The 15,258-nt window shown below is 41.3% G+C and overlaps 1 protein-coding gene across 4 annotated transcripts in view; it reads right to left on the bottom strand.

Annotated features, from left to right (window-relative positions):
* Positions 1–104: 104 nt before the first annotated feature.
* LOC124140039 (adhesion G protein-coupled receptor B1-like) overlaps positions 105–15,258 on the bottom strand; it is a 49,572-nt gene continuing 34,418 nt past the window's right edge. For all 4 annotated transcript variants that reach the window (XM_046507376.2, XM_046507377.2, XM_048383987.1 and 1 more), the window contains 14 exons: positions 15,131–15,242; positions 14,002–14,105; positions 12,792–12,894; positions 12,165–12,315; positions 11,152–11,221; positions 7,351–7,417; positions 6,315–6,400; positions 3,816–3,942; positions 3,645–3,686; positions 3,349–3,432; positions 2,734–2,773; positions 2,112–2,246; positions 1,410–1,544; positions 105–853 (listed from right to left, as the gene is read on the bottom strand). In XM_046507376.2, the coding sequence (XP_046363332.2) occupies positions 849–853; positions 1,410–1,544; positions 2,112–2,246; positions 2,734–2,773; positions 3,349–3,432; positions 3,645–3,686; positions 3,816–3,942; positions 6,315–6,400; positions 7,351–7,417; positions 11,152–11,221; positions 12,165–12,315; positions 12,792–12,894; positions 14,002–14,105; positions 15,131–15,242 (1,261 nt within the window). In that variant the 3' untranslated portion in view covers positions 105–848. The remainder of the gene's footprint in view (positions 854–1,409; positions 1,545–2,111; positions 2,247–2,733; positions 2,774–3,348; positions 3,433–3,644; positions 3,687–3,815; positions 3,943–6,314; positions 6,401–7,350; positions 7,418–11,151; positions 11,222–12,164; positions 12,316–12,791; positions 12,895–14,001; positions 14,106–15,130; positions 15,243–15,258) is intronic.

Raw genomic sequence — 15,258 nt, 5'->3', positions numbered from 1 at the left:
TGGAAATACAAGTCATTTGGATATTTTGATGTAGATATTGTTTGGGAAAATAAGCTATGAATATAAACAAAACTCAACACTATGATGAAAAAACAACACATATACACACGTAGAACGTTTATAAGAACAAATTAGTCAACAGTTCTAGAAAGTATGATAGCATGTCTTTACAGTGAGTGAGTGAGTTGGGTTTAACGCCGCTTTTAACAGTATTCCAGTTATGTCACAGCGTGTCAGCTTAATGTGGAAGGAAAGCCCGAAGTGATACAGGTCTTAGACGTTTACCACTTCGATGAAACCCACGAGCACGGGTATGGTGCTGACAAACCTAGAAACATAATCGGGGCGAACCGGGATTCGAACCCACAATCATAGGTTTCTGGCGTGCCCAATGGACGCAAACTCTGCACAACCACCCCCTTTACAAACTTTACAGGTAACTGATACCATACAAATCAATGAAGAGCAAAGATACTACAATTCAGGTCCAATTTTTCTACAGTCAAAATAAGAAAACAAAGAAATTAAATTCTTTTCAAAATAGTAAGTATACGAAAAGAATTTAAATATATGTTAAAATAGCTGGTGTCATGTAAACAAGGATGCATAAATAAATTCAAACATAGATTTAGAAACAAACTTGCTTCAATATATCTTGTCACATGTGACATAACCAAAACATGTAAATAAAAATAAATAAAAATATGACATGCGCATGGAATATATCGTTCCATTACAAGTGAAGTTCTGAAAATAAATTCTAAATTATCCATTAGAGGATATATACACGTTGTTGATAGCTCCTGTAGAGATGACATTCGACCGTTTCCTACCCAGACCTTTGTGAATTAACCTAGAAATAAAGGAAGCAAACATCGTAGTGTAAGCTTATTCCACAAATAATTCAAATTTGGAACATGTCATTTCAAGTGGAGATTCTTCTTAAATATAGTCCTCTATGAGTCACGTACTTCCTTTCACAGTCAATGTAACTATCATCAACCCGTGTTCTACCGCATCTTATCTCCGTTGGGATTCCTAGTTAGAATATGGATCCCCAGCAACACATGCTTGTTGTAAGAGGCAACTAACGGGATTGCGTGTTTAGGCTCGGTGACTTGGTTGTCAACGTTTCCCTTTTGCGTTGATCGATGCTTATGTTGTCAATCTTGTTGCTTGTTTAACGCCGCACTCGATACTCATGATGTCGATCACTGGATTGTCTGGTCCAGACTCGATTATTTACAGACCGCCGTCATATAGCTGGAATATTGCTGAGGGCGGCGTTAAACAACAAACCAAACCAAATCCATCCGCATTATTTACTTTTAAAAATATTGTTACAACCTATGCGTTTCTTTCTTTTTTGAAGGTATATATTCTAAATTCTAACATTGCCTGACAGGTACCTTCTTTTATCATGGCACTGGGATTTGCGTCGTCCTTGGAAACAGATTTCTGTGAAGCTTCAACATTGCGCAACGTCGACATCTCCACCATGGTCGGCGATACCAAGTCGTCACTGTTGCAGCCAGTTGGAATATCTGGAAAACACAAGCCCAGATTGATTATATTAAATACTTATCTTGTTTCGAACTAGAAAAAAATATTTCATTGTTTTAATATCCATATTATTACTCAATGATTATTCCGGAACGAAAGTTATGTCTCATATCCTGACCATCCATCTAGTGGAATTGAGTGATCATAGTTTTGACCCAAGTTCGAACAGTATTTCAACCCGTGGGTATACCGGGTAAGACTATAGGTCCCCTATATTGGTGGCCATCTTTCCGGTGGAATTGAGAGAACGTGGTTTAATCCCGGTTTGAACAGTATTTCGACTGGGGGGATTCTGAGTAGGAATATAGGCCACATGCAACTTGTCGCAAGAGGCGACTAACGGCATGGGTTGGTTAGGCTCGCTGACTTGGTTGAATTCATGTCATCGTATCCTAATTGCGTTGATCGATGCTCATGCTATCAATCACTGGATTGTCTGGTCCAGACTCGATTAGTTACAGACCGCCGTTATATAGCTGGAATAATGCTGAGTGCGTTAAACAACAAACAAACAAACAAACAAAACAATAACATTCAGTGATGAGTACCTTCTTTAATCAAACTACTGGGATTTGCGTCGTCCTTGGAAACAGATTTCTGTGAAGCTTCAACATTGCGCAACGTCGACATCTCCTCCATGGTCAGCGATACCAAGTCGTCACTGTTGCAGCCAGTTGGAATGTCTGGAAAACACAAAACCCGACTGATAATTAAGGATTTATCCCTCTTCGTCCCAGACAAATTGTCTTTGCAATTCTTGCCCCGAACTGACCTGGAGTGATTGTATCAATATCATTATTCAATGCTTATTCTTGGCTGGACTATGTGTTTGCATATCCCAGCCCTCCGACAGGTGGAATTGAGTGAACTCGGTTTAACCCCGGTTTGAACAGTGTTTCGACTCATGGGGATTTGGGGTAAGAGTATACGTCCCCAGCAAGCTATATTTGTCATAAGAGGCGACTAACTAGATCGGGTGGTCAGGCTCGTTGACTTGATTACATGTAATCGTTTCCCAATTGCGAGAATTTATGCTCATGATGTCAATCACTAGATCTCCAGGTTCAGAGTCGAGTATTTACGGACTGCCGTCAGATAGAATTGGAATATTGCTAGGGTGGCGTTAAACATCAAACAAACATTACAAACACAAGCACACGATTACCTCACCTGTGCTTGTCTTGTCCATCTTAACTCTCCTTCCTTCAGACTGAAAAAAACAACAAGACATGTTTACAAGTAAATATACACCTCTTATCAAATGTATTAAACATTGTGTAATACCAAAGCGCGAGTTAATGTACTGTGGGAACAAGTTTCACGAACAAATATTGAAAACTCTCAATATCCCCGGGCTTATTCAACGGCATTGTGTTTAGAGATGATAGATCAATGGAATGAGCTTATGGACACTGGATGAACCCAGCAACCCTGTTGCTAGGCTGACGTCACATGACATTGTTTCGCCGGTGGATCTTGCAACAAAATTTCACAAATTACGTCATAGGGTATTGTGACGTGATTGTAACCTTTGTGGTGCAGGACCCCGTTCCACAAGGCGATCGTAGTCCCGCGACACTTGTACGTCTAGGTATATGGGAGTTATTGATAACCTTAGCGCTGCGATAACTTTCTGGAAAGGAACCCTGAGTTCTTAATGGGCCGTTGCATGGTATTAAGTTAATACGTGTCAACGTTTGACGTGTTTGAAGTATTCTTTTGAAAAACTCAATTGGATTATGCTGTGGATCGCGTAGATATTCCCACATAGATATGCATGCTCACTTGGTCTGTGCTTCTTGAATAGGGCAGCGACATCGTTATCAGGGATTCATATCGGGCAACGGTCTTCCTTATGCCATCGATAATCTGAAAACCAAATTAAATGATACGTTCATCCTCTAATATAATACTATATTCCAAGTCCAAATACTTGACTTGAATTGGTCACATGCGCACTCCATACAGACACTGTCCTTGCATGTGCTTATAATCTGAACAATAAATTGACTAATCAGAATAATGTCCTGAATGTCTATAAAAATCTAAATAATAAGATATGGTTATAGTAATCCACTCACCTCTCTGTTCAGACCACAGTGCATTATGAAAATCAGGAAACCCTGAAACACAAAATATGTCCACCGGTCTATCAGTAAATTTCAAAAACTAAAAAAGCGAATTTGTATCTCCGAGTCGAACCTGTTTTTATTTACTTGTTAATTACACATAACGATTTAAAAAAACATCACCTGCAACGAATTGAAGATACCAAAGAGATACTGAAAGACGACGGTTTCCTCGTTGATAGCAAGAACACCAAACACCCACGTAACTCCAAGAACTGGCATCAGAACACACAGGCTCCGAACCGTAATCCTGAAAGACAAAGATCGAGACTTCACCAAATGTGCCACATGTTCAAGATGGTCATGTGAGCTCCCGTTGCCATATTTTCTAAAGATGAAACAAAATAGGGTCTGTGTACACAGTGGTGACAGTTCAATCATAATGAGAATACCTATTTAATACTTATTATACGTAGGAAATATTAACATGTCATACTTAAATGCACAAGGTCCAGCAATGTTCACCCGTTTTGACAGCAACTAGTGTCATCGGAATAATTTGGAACTGCAATTTTCTATGAATCTATCACTGACAATATTCTCTGTTGTTGACAATAACAACCCTCGTCAGTTATTCAAAAGACCGGGTAGAATTGGTCTTCAGCAACCATGCTTGCCATATAACCCATGTCGGGAATCGAACCCGAGTCTTCGGCCATTTGATCCGTGATCCAAGTAGAGAATAGGTCTTCAGCAACCCCGTTAGAGGCGACTAACGGGATCGGGTGATCAGGTTCGCTGACTTGGTTGATGCATGTCATCGTATCCCAATTGCGTGGATCGATGTGATTGATGTAAATCACTGGATGGACTGGTCCAGAGTCGATTATTTACAGACCGCCGTCATATAGCTTGAATAATGCTGAGTGCGGCGTTAAACAACAAACAAACAAACAATTTGTCAAAAATGAAAGCAAATGTCATCTGAAGTTTACTGAGTAAACAAAATGTGAAATGTTGCACTTCCTCATTGATATTTTAACATCGATGGAAAATTTGTGGGTTTGACATTTTGGCAAAAAAGTAGGCATCTCCGTGGGCACCAATTAAGCTCCCCTTCTTGCTTGTTTGTTTCTTTAGGCATATCACTCAAGCCAAGTTGAAGGGAATTTGGCCAAGAAGTTTAACTTCCACTTCAGGTATATCTGTGAGCTGATATCGTTTAATAATGGCCGACCCGTGAAGATCCGGGGTAGAATAGGTCTTCAGCAACCCATACTTGCGACTATGCTTGTCGTAAGATCGAGAGGCGACTAACGGGATCGGGTAGTCAGGCTCGCTGACTTGGTTGATGCATATCATCGATCCCAATTGCGTGGATCGATGCTAATGATATCAATCACTGGATTGTCTGGTTCAGACTCGATTATTGACCGACCGCCGTCATATAGCTGTAATATTGCTGAGTGCGGCGTTAAACAAAAAAACAAACCAAAACCAATAATGGCCAAAATACCAACTCTCTTCCACGGATGTACCCATCGGAACTAGAAAAGGAGATCACCTCGTCTGTTTCATATTTTTCACGCATTAAGATTCAGTTGGTTGGTTGGTTGGTTTGTTGTTTAACGCCACACTCAGCAATATTACAGCTATATGACGGCGGTCTGTAAATAATCGAGTCTGGACCAGACAATCCAGTGATTGATATCATGAACATCGATCCACGCAATTGGGATCGATGACATGCATCAACCAAGTCAGCGAGCCTGACCACCCGATTCCGTTAGTCGCCTTTTACGACAAGCATGGGTTGCTGAAGACCTATTCTACCCCTGAATCTTCACGGGTCCATTAAGATGTCAGGCATTAAGATTCAGAGTGACAAAATACTACCCAGTGTGACAAGAAGGATGACTATAACTTTCAAATACCCTACTTTTTCTTTATGTCGAGCAATATTCCTGCAGCTCAAGCCTTTGTTTTCTACAGTTCACAACTTTTGAGGTACAATCGAGCATGCTCTTTCTGCGAAGATTTTAAAGAGTGTCATACGACTCTTGCTCAAACATTTTTTTTTATCAAGGCTACAACAATCATGGTCTCAGTAAAGCTTCCAAAATGTTTTTTGACACACACATATGGAGGATATTTACAATTTTGACGCATCAGTGACATAAATGATGTCAGATACAATGCCCTATTTTGACTTGTATAATTGACCCGTGAAGATTCCGGGTAGAATAGGTCTTCAGCAACCCATGCCTGCCGTAAAAGGCGACTATGCTTGTCGTAAAAGGCGACTAACGGGATCGGGTGGCCAGGCTTGCTGACTTGGTTGATGCATATCATCTATCCAAATTGCGTGGATCGATGCTCATGATATTAATCACTGGATTGTCTGGTCCAGACTCGATTATTGACAGACCGCCGTCATATAGCTGGAATATTGCTGAGTGCGAGGTTAACAAATGACTTTGCATGTGTTTGAGACGAGTGGCACCTGTGTAGCAGAAAACACTCACCTTCAAAGTCGAAAATAGAGTTTACAAACACATATACACTCAAGTCATTTTCACAGTCTTGGTTGTGTTAGGGGTAGGGTTGTATGCATGCTGTTACGAGCAACACATCACTATATATACCTATTGAATGAAATACAAATAAAATTACATTACTTACGCTATCTTTTCCTTCTTTCTTTTATTGATCATCATCCTTGTTGAAAACATCACTCGAAAGATGATCGCGATGATCACGACATTGGCCTGTGTAAAGTAACGATGAGAGTTACATGTGCCTAGCAAAAATACCAGAAGCATTTGCTTTGTACAAATTACACAAGAAGTGCTAATTATTACATAATGCCATCTTTGTTTCTGAGGGAATTAATTAGAAATGGAGATAAAAAACAACAAAACTTTTCCGTATACAATTGAAATATCTGCTAAAAGCAGAGTCGAGTGTCCGACTGTGAAGAAGGCGATATGAGATGTAGTCATCATGATGTGATATCTAATGTCCTATTCATGGCATGTGACATCCTATGATTTGAAAATTATCTCAAATTATTACATCTTACATATTTGTTCGACTAACAAATCGCTTGTGAAATCCGCCGCACTCAGCAATATTCCAGCTATATAACGGCGGTCTGTAAGTAATCGAGTCTGGACAAGACAATCCAGTGATTGATATCATGAGCATCGATTCACGAAATTGGGGTCGATGACATGCATCAACCAAGTCAGCGATCCTGACCATCCGATCCCGTTAGTCGCCACGTACGACAAGCATAGTCGCCTTTTTTCGGGTTACCAATTTATTGTGAATGTTTATTTTGCCCTAACAGCCATATGTTGTGATGCGAAATTGGGAATATTTACAGTTCCGTACAAGGTGATGACCCAAGAACAGATTCATTGAATTTAAAGCATCTGGTAAGGCATATACCTTCATTTGGTGTTCTGGTCATTTGGATATGACTTAAAGTTGTCGTGTCTTCAGTGATACGTCTGCACATATTAATGTTATTAGGAGAGGTGAATTGGGGTTCACACAAAAAGCGACGTCTCAGAGCAGACGCTCTCTCAACTACACCACCGAGGCGGTCCATTACCATACAACACCAAGATGACGGCATGCATGAATATCCTACGTCTATATTAATGGCACAACAAGGTGAAAGGTAGCTAATTCTGATTGGTGTTTGTCTTACAAGAATGACGAATAGAGCTGGTCCCACAAAAGCATACAGGACGCCATCAGTTACAGTCAACCAGCAGCTGTAATGTCAAATAATAAAAACACAGTGTATGGCATGCCTTTGAAAATACATATAATCCAAAGTGGCATTAATAACGGAAATGCAATTACTAGAATTATGTATTTAAAATACTGATGCCCTTAATGTACACTCTCCAAAAAAAAGAAACGCACAGGTAGTTTTCAGTAAACTTATTGTACCTAATAAAGTCGAAATATTTAATTTAATATCATAGATACAAATATGAAATTTTGGAGCTCGATAGTCACAGTATCTCGTGTGATCACCCTGGGCAGCAATCACGGATCTGCATTTCCTCGGCACTAACTGGATAAATGTACGAATTCTTTCCTTTGGATTTCTGCGCCATTCTGCTTGTAACGCGTTGGCCAGTTGTGGGAGTGTCTGCGGCGTGTTCTGACGTTGACGTACACGTCGATCGAGTTCATCTCAGAGGTGTTCGATTGGGTTGAGATCTGGAGATCTCGACGGCCAGGGCAAGTCGTTGATGTTGGCATTATGAAGGTAGTCTACAGTGACACGAGCTGTGTGCGGTAGAGCGTTGTCCTGTTGAAATAGCTCCCTCTGGCGGTCAATGATTGGAAGGAGGTGAGGTTGAAGAATTTGATTCATGTAGCGATGTGCTGTCAAATTTCCCTGAACCACAACCAAGTCGGAGCTCGTGGTGAAAAATCGTGATTCATCGCTAAACCACACTCGTCTCCAGTTTCTCAAATGCCAAGGCTGTAAGGTATGGCACCAACGCAAGCGTCGCTGTCGGTTTCAGTTGCAAAACAGGGACGATAACTGGTCTTCAGGTTCGGATTCCAGCCGCGTGAAGATAGTTCCTGACAGTCTGGTCCGATATCATCCTCAAACCAGGGATGCGTCCTGCAGTCCTAGCTGTGGCATTGCGATGACGTAGGTGGAACAGTCGAATGTAGCAATCATGTGCAGGGGTGGGAACTCTTTGTCGGCCGGTTCTCGGACGGTCTGCAGTGGAATTGAACTGTGTGTATCGGTCACAAAGGCTGCAAATGATGCTGTGGTGGATGTTGAAGTGGCGTGGAACAGAAGTCTGCGATTCCCCTCTTAGGATACGTCCTATGGCGATGTTCCGATCGGCAGCGCTGAATCCCGGCATTTTCGAGCTTCGAAATGTTGACAATTGAATGACAAATTATTGGCTTACGCTTGCCTTTTAATAGCCACTATCACGGGTTACGAATGCCATAACTTGCACGTGCATTTTGCTTTACTGTTTTCCACCATGAACACAATCAATGCCATTTAAGACATTGCAAATCGACAATGGCTGCGTTTTGACGCACCGTTTGTCGAATATCAGGACACCAACACTTTCCAATAACATATATCCAATTTATATACCGGATTTTTTGTGTAGTCCGGCTCAGTGAACTACATACTACCTGTGAAGATACGGGGTAGAATACGTCTTCAGCAACCCATGCTTACCGTGAAAGGCGACTATGCTTGTCGTTAGAGGCGACTAACGGAATCGGGTGGTCATGCTCGCTGACTTGGTTGATGCATGTCATCGATTCCAATTGCGTGGATCGATGCTCATGATATCAATCACTGGATTGTCTGGTCCAGACTCGATTACTTACAGACCGCCGTCATACAGCTTGAGTATTGCTGAGTGTGGCGTTAAACAACAAATAAACAAACCAACCTGTGCGTTTCTTTTTTTGAAGAGTGTATATTACGTTAACCAAAACTGTGCAACAACGATTTCATGTTGATGCATCAGTGTTTAAAAACAATTCAGTGAAGAGATCTTTGTAATATTACTCGGTGAATAGATCCTTTTAAATAAATTTTGTCATTTTGACTTCTGTGAATAAGATTTTAAAACTCATACACGTCACTGTCCATTCATGCACTGGATAGTTGCACAGTAACATGTACACCAAATCCTAGACACAAACGGGGCATTTGTCACTTAAAGTGGAGACCATAGACATAGTTACATCAATATCGCCAAAGGTTAAGGACATTTTGTCTCCATAGAAAACAAATGCCATCTGATCTTTACTGAGAAAACAAAACAGTAAACTACGGTTATAACGAACACGCTTATAACGAACTGACAGATATAACGAACTTACTTTTTTGGTCCCGACTATTTGCTGTAATTCTGCTGTAAATATGCATATAACGAACTACGGTTATAACGAACTGAAATTAGTAGTCCCTTTGAGTTCGTTATAACCGTAGTTTACTGTATTTGGAAAGCTGGACGTCACAGACAATATCATTGTGAAACTTTTGCCACAGGACATTGAGGCAAGTAGGCACCCTCCTGGTGTGCACTGATTGTGGCTTTATGTACAGTAAACTACGGTTATAACGAACTCAAAGGGGCAACTAATTTTAGTTCGTTATATCCGTCAGTTCGTTATAAGCGTGTTCGTTATAAACGTAGTTTACTGTATATGAATCGGAATGTCTGCTCAGATAGGCAAATCAAACCAAGGGAATTTGGCCAAGAAGTTTAACTTCAGCTTTTGGTATGTTTCATTCAATAATCGTGAAATAGCCAATTTTGTTCCACTGATTTCCTGACTTGTACTAGAAACAGGAGAGATGAAACTGCCTCATATTTTGCATATTTAGATCTATGCATTAGATTCAGAATGACAAAACTGTATGTTCAGGTGAGGTGAAATTGGGTTTAACGTCACATCCAAGATTATTGCACTTATATAGCGACGTGAATGCACGTGGGTATGTGTGTGTGGCTGCTTGTACTAGTCCGGACTGATGCCGATTGATGGCGCTAGCTCACTGAGATACCATGCCGCAGTTTAACATGAATACCCCACTCAGACACAGTTTACTGACTCCGAGCCGACCAGTCCTTGTTTTAGCCCCTTAATGCCGAGCGCTAGACAGGGTAACAACAAGTACCATCTTTAAACATCTTTTGGTATGACGCGGCCGGGGATCGAACCCCGGACCTTCCGCTCTCCGGGCGGACGCTCTGACAAAACTGTATGACAAGATGTATGACGTCAGCTTTGCAATGGAAGACTCCAGCATTTGAAGTACAATAGAGAATGCTCTTTCTATTTCAAAGAGCATGTGTTGTTTCATTCGAGGCCTAAGTAAGGCTTTGAATTATTTTTGGTAGACATGTCCAAATATAAGGAACCAGTGACCAAAATGATATTCGATGAAATGCCTTATATTACTTTGTATGCCGTACAAGATCAGGTAAAACTTGACTTGATACGTGTTTGTAACGCATCTTATTACCATCTTTGCTGGTCCACATACCGAAAACGATATTTAGTCATTTCGATAATGTAGTTGTAACAGGTCAACCATAATTTATTCGCTTTGTCTGATTCATCGACACAATTGGAATGCGACATGGGCATGTGTTCACGATGAGTGAGTGAGTATGGTTTTACGCCGCTTTTAGCAGCATTCCAGCAATATCACGGCGGGGGACACCAAAAAGTTGGCTTCACACATTGAACCCATGTCGGGATTCGACCCGGGTCTTCGGCGTGACGAGCGAACGCTTTATCCACTAGGCTACCAGACCGCCCCTTGTTCACAATGAAAGGGCATTGGTCTTATGGCTACATCTCAATCCTGCTATACATAAACACCACACAAGTCGACTCCTCTTGTTTTCAATAAACCGACATTAAGTTTTCAGCTTCCAGTTTTCTTAGAGGATGTTATTCAAGAATAATGGTATATGCTAGTCCAACTTACAACTGGTCATTTCCGTATCCCTCCAGCCTTGTGACCCCCAGGGAAATACCCACTATAACTGCTGGCACACCTGTTCAGATGACAGATTAAAACACATTCCTTTAATCTATTTGTAATAAATCGTTCTTTTTATTTTTTCGTTATTTTTATATGCTGGATGCAAGCCTCAAATGTTGACTGGTCCCAACCATATTGTCCATTGGGTAAACGCCACTTTGAACAGTATTTCATATTTACATCACAGTGTATCACCTGGGTGTGGGATAAATGCCCGAAGTGAAGCAGGCTTGGGCGTTTGTCACTTTTGTTGTTGTTTAATGTGACGGCGGTCTGTAAATAATCGAGTCTGGACCAGACAATCCAGTGATAGATATCATGAGCATCGATCCACGCAATTGCTTCAACCAAGTCAGCGAGCCTGACCACCCGATCCTGTTAGTCGCCTCTTACGACAAGCATAGTCGCCTTTTACGGCAAGCATGAATAATGCTTGTTATATAAATGTTGTAGAAATATTACATGATAACATACCTTTTAAAAAAATCAGTACTACTAGTCTGAAAACAAATGTCGGTGTAATAGCTGCAAACGAGTACGGTTATGTAAACATCCTAGTTTCAAGTGACCCGTGAATATTCCGGGGTAGAATAGATCTTCATCAACCCATGCTTGCCGTAAAAGGTGACTATGCTTGTCGTTAAAGGCGACTAACGGAATCGGGTGGTCAGGCTCGCTGACTTGGTTGATACATGTCATCGATCCCAATTGCGTGGATCGATGTTCATGATATCAATCACTGGATTGTCTGGTCCAGACTCGATTATTGACAGACCGCCGTCATATAGCTGGAATATTGCTGAGTGTGGCGTTAAAGAACCAACCAACCAACAAACAAACTATTTTCAAGTACCTAATTCTACCATTAAAAAAAATAACAGGAACTGTTAGATTGATTGAGAGTGTAAAGTGGATCGCTTGCGTTAATGTCAATCTATGTTTGAAGGCAAGGTTACCCCAGGCTAGAGGGAGCACGAGCCCCAACCTTGAACTCTTCCTGAAAACCACGGCAACCTGAACGGCGATGTCGACCCCCTGGGCCAGCATGAGGGAGAAGACTGCCAGGAAGAAGTAATGCAACATAGCCGCCACGGCTGTACACACGGCCTGGAAACAAGGAGGAAGAATGATTTATTTATCACAAATATCAGTCCAGCGCAGTTACTACATTTTGTAAACAACCTCTTGTTACTTACTTATTTGGTCCTTTTTCCTTTTCGTGCTTTGTGATAAAACATGCAGCTAAGCATAATAAATAATAAGAGGTGAATTTTGTGACTAAAATAGAACAATACATGTAGGCCATCTAATAATGACTATTTTATGATTGGGATTAACTGAAATTACTGCATTTATTAGAGTAGTTATCTGTACGTAGTCGTACTCCTATTCAGTTCTCCGATCCTTTAGGGTGACCTTCCGAAATGGGACCATCCCAAGAGGTTAGTTTTGTGATTGTAATAGAACAATACATGCTGACCATCTAATAATGAATATTTTATGATTGAGATCCAACATAAAGAGTGGTGATTCCGGCTCTGACTTATTTTAGTTTATTACCGAACTGTATCTAGCCTCATCACCTTGTTCTCCGTCCGCTCCACGCCAGCCAGGAAGGCGCTGTAGGCGAGGGTCAACGCCACGCAAAGGTTCATCAGGATGATGGTCTTGGAGGAACGGACATGGCTGTGTACAAAATTGTGTATTAACGATCACCCTTGTTTGTAAACCTTATTCATAGTATTCCTTGCGAGTTAGAATAAGTCTGCTTGTCGTACGAGGCGACTTCATGGATGAGTGGTCTGGCTCGGCGTGGATGTCTGTTCGTATACCCAATCACTGGTTTGTCTGATTCAGGTTCAACTATTTATAGATCATATACGTCATGCGGTATGAAGCTGAATTTTGCTGAGTGCGGCGGTCCGCACTGATCCATTTATCTGCCTCGTTCTATACGCATCTGTTGCAAGGAAATTATTCTAATCTGGAATACAGACGAGGTTAGTTCCATTTGAACCATTCTTTCAACTCATACATGCACATATAACAAGATCAGATGATTTTTTTTGTTTTTGTTTGTTTGTCGTTTAACACCGCACTCAGCAATATTCAAGCTATTTGACGGCGGTCTGTACATAATCGAGTCTGGATCAGACAATCCAGTGATTAACATCATGGACATCGATCCACGCAATTGGGAAACGATGACATGCATCAACCAAATCGGCGAACCTGACCACCCGATCTCGTTGATCGCCTCTTACGCGGTTGCTGAAGACCTATTCTGATCCTATATCATGAGCATCGATCCACACAGTTGGGTTGGTTCGTTTGTTGTGTTTCGCTGCACTCAGCAATATTCCAGCTATATGACGGCGGTCTGTAAATAATCGAGTCTGGACCAGACAATCCGGTCATTCATATCATGAGCATCGATCCACGCATGCTTCAACCTAGTCAGCGAGGCTGACCACCCGATCCCGTTAGTCATCTCTTACGAGAAGCATAGTCGCCTTTTACGACAAGCATGGGTTTTTGAAGACCTATTCTACCCCGGATCTTCACGGGTCACACAATTAGGATACGATGACATGCATCAACCAAGTCAGCGAGCCTGACCACCCGATCCCGTTAGTCTCTTCTTACGACAAGCATAGTCACCCTTTTACGGCAAGCATGGGTTGCTGAAGACCTATACTACTCCGGATCTTCACCGGTCAGATCAGATGAAGTGCGTCTGGTAATATATGGCCAAAGACTGGTTTGTAGTAAAGGGAACAGACTGCGACCTACCTCCACATCCACGCGTGTGCCAGCACTGTCACCACACAGCCTATGATAGACAGGGAACAGCCCACTATGGAGATGATCTTCAGGTGATGTAAGTGTTTTGCAGACTGGAAATTGGAATATTCATCGGTATCTGACCTTATACTCTCTTTGTAATTTTAAGTGTGTAGGTCAGATTTCCTGTCCTACCGGAAGCATCCGTTCTTAACGGATGTATTACTGGCACACAGATGATGTCAATCGTTCCTGGGGTTAAAGTAGCGTCCGCCATCATTCTCGTTACATACGTTATATCTGCAGATTGTTTACCATTAAGGAGCGATTGAGTAGTTAAAGTTTAACGTCACATCGGCAATATTTCAGCCATATCTTGACGAGAAGTTTTACAGTGTTAATACATATATTTAAACTAAATAAAAACCTGTCATCGATAGACAGTAAAATAACTAGAATATCACAGACTAATACTTAAAACTAGCATACAACCATAAAAAGATACTACTATATGAAACAATAAAATATAAAAAGGCTATAGATCGCCAGCAACTGAAGGTAGATCACCATACTAGGGGCCATGGGGACTAACAGTACTTTTGCTACCTAAATGGGCCCCAGCAGGATTTACATCATCCCTTCAGCTGTTGGCGATGGCTGACAAATTTAGCCAAACACCAAAACAACACATATGCTACGAATAAAACCGTTTTAGAAATAAATATACTTTGAAAGACGTGGTCATACTTACCATTAAGGAATTTTGGGGACCTAACATGTTTGGTTCAAGGGATCAATTTAGCCCCGGATGACAGGCAGTCGTTGTATGGCCTGGGAATTCCTAATGTCGCATTAGACAACAAACAAAAACTTCCATATTTTTTTTTCATAAACATATGTATGAATTGAAGGTGCTACCAATAGAGCAGGGCGATACAGCGTTTTCGGGAACGTCGAATGTCATCACTCATTTTCAGTCATCCGTTCATATGTTGTTGTTTTTATCAATATTAACCCCTTAACCTCCAAATGGAATCTGCTGCTGCAGATAAGCGAGGCCGATTTTTCTTTGACGTTTCAAATTCCCATTAAGTAAACGTACCTAGGGAGGATGCAATTAATTATGTGAGCAAATTACCACGTGTCGTCCCGGGCTCATAAGAATAGCGAAGTTGGTAAGATGGTTGCATTCACAGCTTGTGTAGGAACTGTTCACGTCTTTGCCCGTGCAGCCGTCTGTCAGCCATCGACTGAAACATCGTGATA

Source organism: Haliotis rufescens, unplaced genomic scaffold (assembly GCF_023055435.1).
Source record: "Haliotis rufescens isolate VD_foot unplaced genomic scaffold, xgHalRufe1.0.p SCAF_5, whole genome shotgun sequence".
NCBI classification, from domain to species: Eukaryota; Metazoa; Mollusca; class Gastropoda; order Lepetellida; family Haliotidae; genus Haliotis; species Haliotis rufescens.
The sequence above is the reverse complement of the archived record's forward strand: the minus strand, read 5'-3'. Positions and strand labels throughout refer to the sequence as shown.